Source organism: Penaeus japonicus, unplaced genomic scaffold, assembly GCF_977035675.1.
Source record: "Penaeus japonicus unplaced genomic scaffold, GWHDUDI00000001_assembly GWHDUDI00000032, whole genome shotgun sequence".
Lineage (NCBI taxonomy): Eukaryota > Metazoa > Arthropoda > Malacostraca > Decapoda > Penaeidae > Penaeus > Penaeus japonicus.
The window spans coordinates 24963919-24968918 of record NW_028234434.1 but is presented as its reverse complement, the minus strand read 5'-3'; the positions used below and the strand labels follow the sequence as shown (position 1 = coordinate 24968918).

At 40.5% G+C, this 5000-nt stretch overlaps 1 protein-coding gene across 1 annotated transcript in view; it reads left to right on the top strand.

The window, feature by feature from the left end:
• Positions 1-1529, top strand: part of LOC122250136 (uncharacterized) — a 16410-nt gene extending 14881 nt beyond the window's left edge. Inside the window, exon 13 of the mRNA XM_086556512.1 lies at positions 690-1529. Coding sequence (XP_086412638.1) covers positions 690-869 — 180 coding nt within the window. The 3' untranslated portion in view covers positions 870-1529. The remainder of the gene's footprint in view (positions 1-689) is intronic.
• Positions 1530-5000: the final 3471 nt, after the last annotated feature.

The window sequence follows — 5000 nt, the reverse complement described above, 5'->3', positions numbered from 1 at the left end:
AAAAAAACAAGATTAAATAATATCCATTTATGTGGCTCCATAGTACAGACTAGTAACTTCCCTTCTTTCTCACCATTCTTCCCCTCCGCCTTTCTTTCCTTCTTTCTGTCAATCCTTCCCCTCTTCCCTCCCTCCCCTCTGTCCTTCCTTCTCTCCTTCCTTCTCCCTTCCCTCCCTCCTCTCCCTCCTCCTCCCTTCTCCTTCTCCTCCCTCCCTCCCTCCCTTCTTCCTTCATTCCTTCCTTCCCTCCCTCCCTCCCTCCCTCCCTCTCTCTCTCCCTCCCTCCCTTCTTCCTTCATTCCTTCCTTCCCTCCTTCCCTCCCTCCCTCCCTCTCCCTTCCCCTCCTCCTCCCCTCCCTCCTCCCCTCCCCTCCCCTCCCCTCCTCCCCTCCTCCCCCTCCCCTCCCCTCCTCCCTCCTCCCCTCCCTCCCCTCCCCCCCCCTCCCTCCCCTCCCCTCCTCCCCTCCCCTCCTCCCTCCTCCCCTCCTCTCCTCCTCTCCTCCCCTCCTCTCCTCCTCTCCTCTCCTCCTCTCCTCCCCTCCCCTCCTCTCCTCCCCTCCCCTCCCCTCCCACCCTTCCTTTCCCTCCTTTCCCCCCTTCCCTCCTCTCCTCCCCTCCCCTCCCCTCCCCTCCCCTCCCCTCCCCTCCCCTCCCACCCTTCCTTTCCCTCCTTTCCCCCCTTCCCACAGGCCATCGAAGTCCTGACGGCATGGCTGTCGGAGCACCGCGACCACCCTTACCCGGACGACGAGCAGAAGGCGTCCCTGGTGCGGCGGACGGGGCTCTCCACCCAGCAGGTCGCCCACTGGTTCACCAACGCCCGCCGCCGTCTGCTGCCCAAGCTGAGGGCGGATCTGACGAAGGAGTGAGTGAGGGCTTTGGACGTGGGTGTTGCTTGTGCGTGTGTGTGTGTGTGTTTGCGTGTGCGAAAGCTGGTGCAAGAATAAGATTCTGGTGTGGCATGGGTAGGAGCGAGTGAGCGAAAACGTAAAAAACTAGCCAAAGCAAGAGTAAATAATATAAATGGAAAGTCCTTTACAAAATGATAAACAAAAATAACTAAGCAACGGACAGTCAGTCCTAAAGCATCTGGTGTCATTTCCTTGTTAATTAACATAACAGATAAACTAAAAATAGACCTGATAAGAAAGAAAAATCTATGATTCAGAGAAGTGAAATTTGAGTATATTTACATAACGCAATCATAATGCAATCATTATATCTGAAACATTTTAGTTAAATGCGAATTGGGTCCTATTTAGATTTCTTTTCCAAGATGCTTGTATATTGTCAGAATATTTGGCCTTATGTTACTATAATTACATAGTACAGATATGTTACATGTACCTTACCTTGTATAAATGTTTTTTTCTCACAACCATACTTTTTGAGATTGTTATAAGTTTTTGGTAATATAATTTGTACTTTATTTTATGGAATAGCTAAATGCTTGGCTTCTTTACACTGTTAGTTGTGCGGGTATGCTTTTATTTAACTATGATTTCTTTGTAAATAAACTAATTTCGTAAGATATGGTTATAATTTATGTTTTCCCCTACTTCTCCATTATAATGAAGTTTGATTTTTTAATCTATATAAAAGGTAAAACTTATCTTCTAGCGCTTAATTAAAGGTTCGTAGAGTTTTCAATTATGAAAACGAAAGTTATGGAATCTTCACAACTGAAATAATGATAATACTAACATTTTAAATTATACTTTACTAGCTTACTCTTTTTTACAGCATCTATATCATTCAAGGCGAATCTTTTATTCATACGATATTAAGACCTCGCTCGTTCACCATTATCCATCGCCATTAATCTACGGTCATATTTTGCCAGCTTTCAAACTCGGGTCTCCTTTGAGGTCGCGTCTAGACATACGAACTTTGATCGGCAAACTTAAGATGATGTGACGTCAGACGTTTTTATTACGAAGTTATGATACATTGATCAAAGTTTGACATTGTGTTCCGATATGCACCATTCTATTTCCTCTATTTAGCAAATTATCAAGTCTGGTCTACTTCACGTTTGCATATATTTCCCATGCGAAAGGCTATGTTATCTCGCGAGAAGGTCTACTCATAGTAATAATAATGATGATAGTTATTATGATAATGATACCGATAACAATCATCAAAATTATATAACCACTGATAATGATAATGATTGGAATGATAACAACAATCCTAATCATGATAATGATTATTACACAAATAATAGTTGTAATAAAAATGCTGCAACTATCACTGCGAATACTACAGCACCAACAAGTATTATAACGTTCACTTACAATTATAATCACTCATATATAGGAATATAATGATTACTTACAATTATAATCATTCATACTTATGAAAAGCCATCATCAGACAAAAATAGATGAGGGAAACTAAAAAGCGACGGGTGAAAAAATGACGATAATGATGATACTGATGATGATGGTAATACTAATAATGATAAAATGATGATGATAGCAATGAGAGGATACTGATAATGATCCTGCCACTACTATGATAGATATAATGTTGATGTTTAAGAGGGTAATAATGACAATAACAATAGTTAGGGGGAAAAATAATGATTATGATAATGATTTTGTTGCTACTACTACTAGTTACAATGATGATAACAACAATAATACCAATGACAACAAAGTATACAAAAATACAGTAAATAGATACAATAAATTACTATTCTTGATCTAATCTCAGAAATATATATGTATTTTTTTGCGATCTAATCAAAATGCATTTAAACATTCCGCGATTATGAACATGCTAGCAACAAACAGACGGATAGGGGAGGGAAGGGTAATGATGGGGTAGGGGGAACGGGAGAGGAAGTGTGGGGGGTGGAGTTGAGAAAGAATAGAAAAAAATACTATACCACAAGAATAGAATAGATTCCCAAATACCACAGGGCTTCTCATAAAACAATAAACATAATTTGATTCTCAATGAGTTACGTGAGTCAAATCTCTCCGAGTAAATGGGTTTATGCAAAATACAGGTAGACGCACAGGTGAGTGACAATGCAATTTCTGACCAGACGAGATGCTGTACTGAGGGGATATTTCTCTCGCTCACATTCTCTCTTTCTCTTCATCTTTCTATCTCGCTGTGTCTTTCTCATTCTCTCTGTCTATATAGATACACACACACGTACACGTACAAAGATTAAACATTTGCTCACGATGCATTGGTCCTCTCTTATGGTGACTATCTCTCATTTCATGCAACATATGCGTAAGAGACACCATATCCACGCCCTCAATCGAACTATGAGTGCAAAAAGAAATGCGAAAATGGAAGTTTTAGTATTTATATTTCCAATCCCAATCTAAACGAATGGTTATAAAGAAAATGGAAGATTGGCAATAAAATTAACCACAACAGTTGAGTTGTGGAATTTTCTTGACAGGTTGTTTATCCAGGAATTAATTGTAGAATTAGCGTAAACAGCTGGAAATAGGAAGACAAAAATAGTTTCTCAAAAACATTTTGTTTATCTTTCCAAAATGATACACGTTATAATGAAACAAAACACATTCTACACAACATCCTGATCCATAAACGTCATCAAGGCAATAGGCATAAAGAACCGCCGTGCAGATCCAGAGAGAGAAGACAGCCTACTTCTGGCACAGGGAAGCGAGTGCTGACTCTAACTCTGACATGGATATTTCCTCGATGCACTTCATCCCCCCCTGTTTTCGCTTGGACGGAGAGGCGTTGGTGCATTTCCACTGGAGTCTGAGGGAGTCCCTGTGGCGGAGGAGCCTCTTGAGAGAAGCAGGAGCGACGCCCGAGTGGCGAGCGACGTCGCCAACACGAGTGGAATCACTCGCCTTCGCTCGGTCGAGAAGATCCACTTTCTCCCTCAGCGACAGAGTCCTTGGAGCCATGACGGAGGACTGGCGAGGATGTGTGTCTGTCATGACCCCAACGCAGACTCTTATGGGATCATGAAGCGACTACGGCAATGCCTCGGGTCACTTGAGGTCAAGCAGAGAGGAACAGGATGGTATTCATACTCACCTGATATGAATGATTTCGAGTTGTCTCAAAACCGATTTCAATTATAACGTAGACACATGAAAAGAATCAATTTCATTTTCCAGTAATATATGCAACTTGACACAGATGCAAAGGTATCGAGTTTAAGCTCATAAAATGTATGTTTCGATTAAATTGAATGTTGGAACATCAAAACATGCAAATTATGCGAAGTTACTTAGTGACGCTGTCTCACAATATCAAATTAGTTGAAAATAAGTGATATATCTCGAAAGATGAAAGTTGATTATCGTTGCAATCACAGCTGTGTTTATCACTGGAGTGGTCATCAAAAACCTTCTGAACTACAGAACCCATTTCCCTAGCCACCCATTTCCTTAGTCCTTCCAGCAGTCATATCGAACCATCTGTATAACTTCGTTTCGCGTTGAAAACTAATAATCTTTTCGTATAGATAGATTTTGATTTAATATCCTTTGATCATTGCGCCAGGGACTGAGTTTTCCTTGGACGAAAGACAACACCTAATCTCTCTCAGACTCATTAAAGTTTATAATCTTCCTATGAATTTTTTTTTTCTTTAATTAAAAAACGTCTCAATGGGAGTGAGTATATGTTCCTGTTGTGGATGTTTCATTTCACGTTACTGTATTTGTATTAGATATAGGTCGGTTCATATATCCATTTTTTTATGTATCTATACAATGCTGTCCATCTATATATGTATGTATACTTTTATATCAATTGTATATGATTGCCTATGGCGAAGGTGATTTATCAATGGGTAATCAGACCCCTGCTTATTTTTCCTGTATCTAGGCTCTCGCTCTCTCGTCTAACTTCTTTCCATTCCTGAGTTGATAATGTAGCATGGCCATTGTTATGTAGACTTTCCAATCTCAAGATTCGAAGGTCGCATTTGAAAATACTATAAACATGGCTTATCTTTTATTTTAACTTAGACAAAACAATCTACA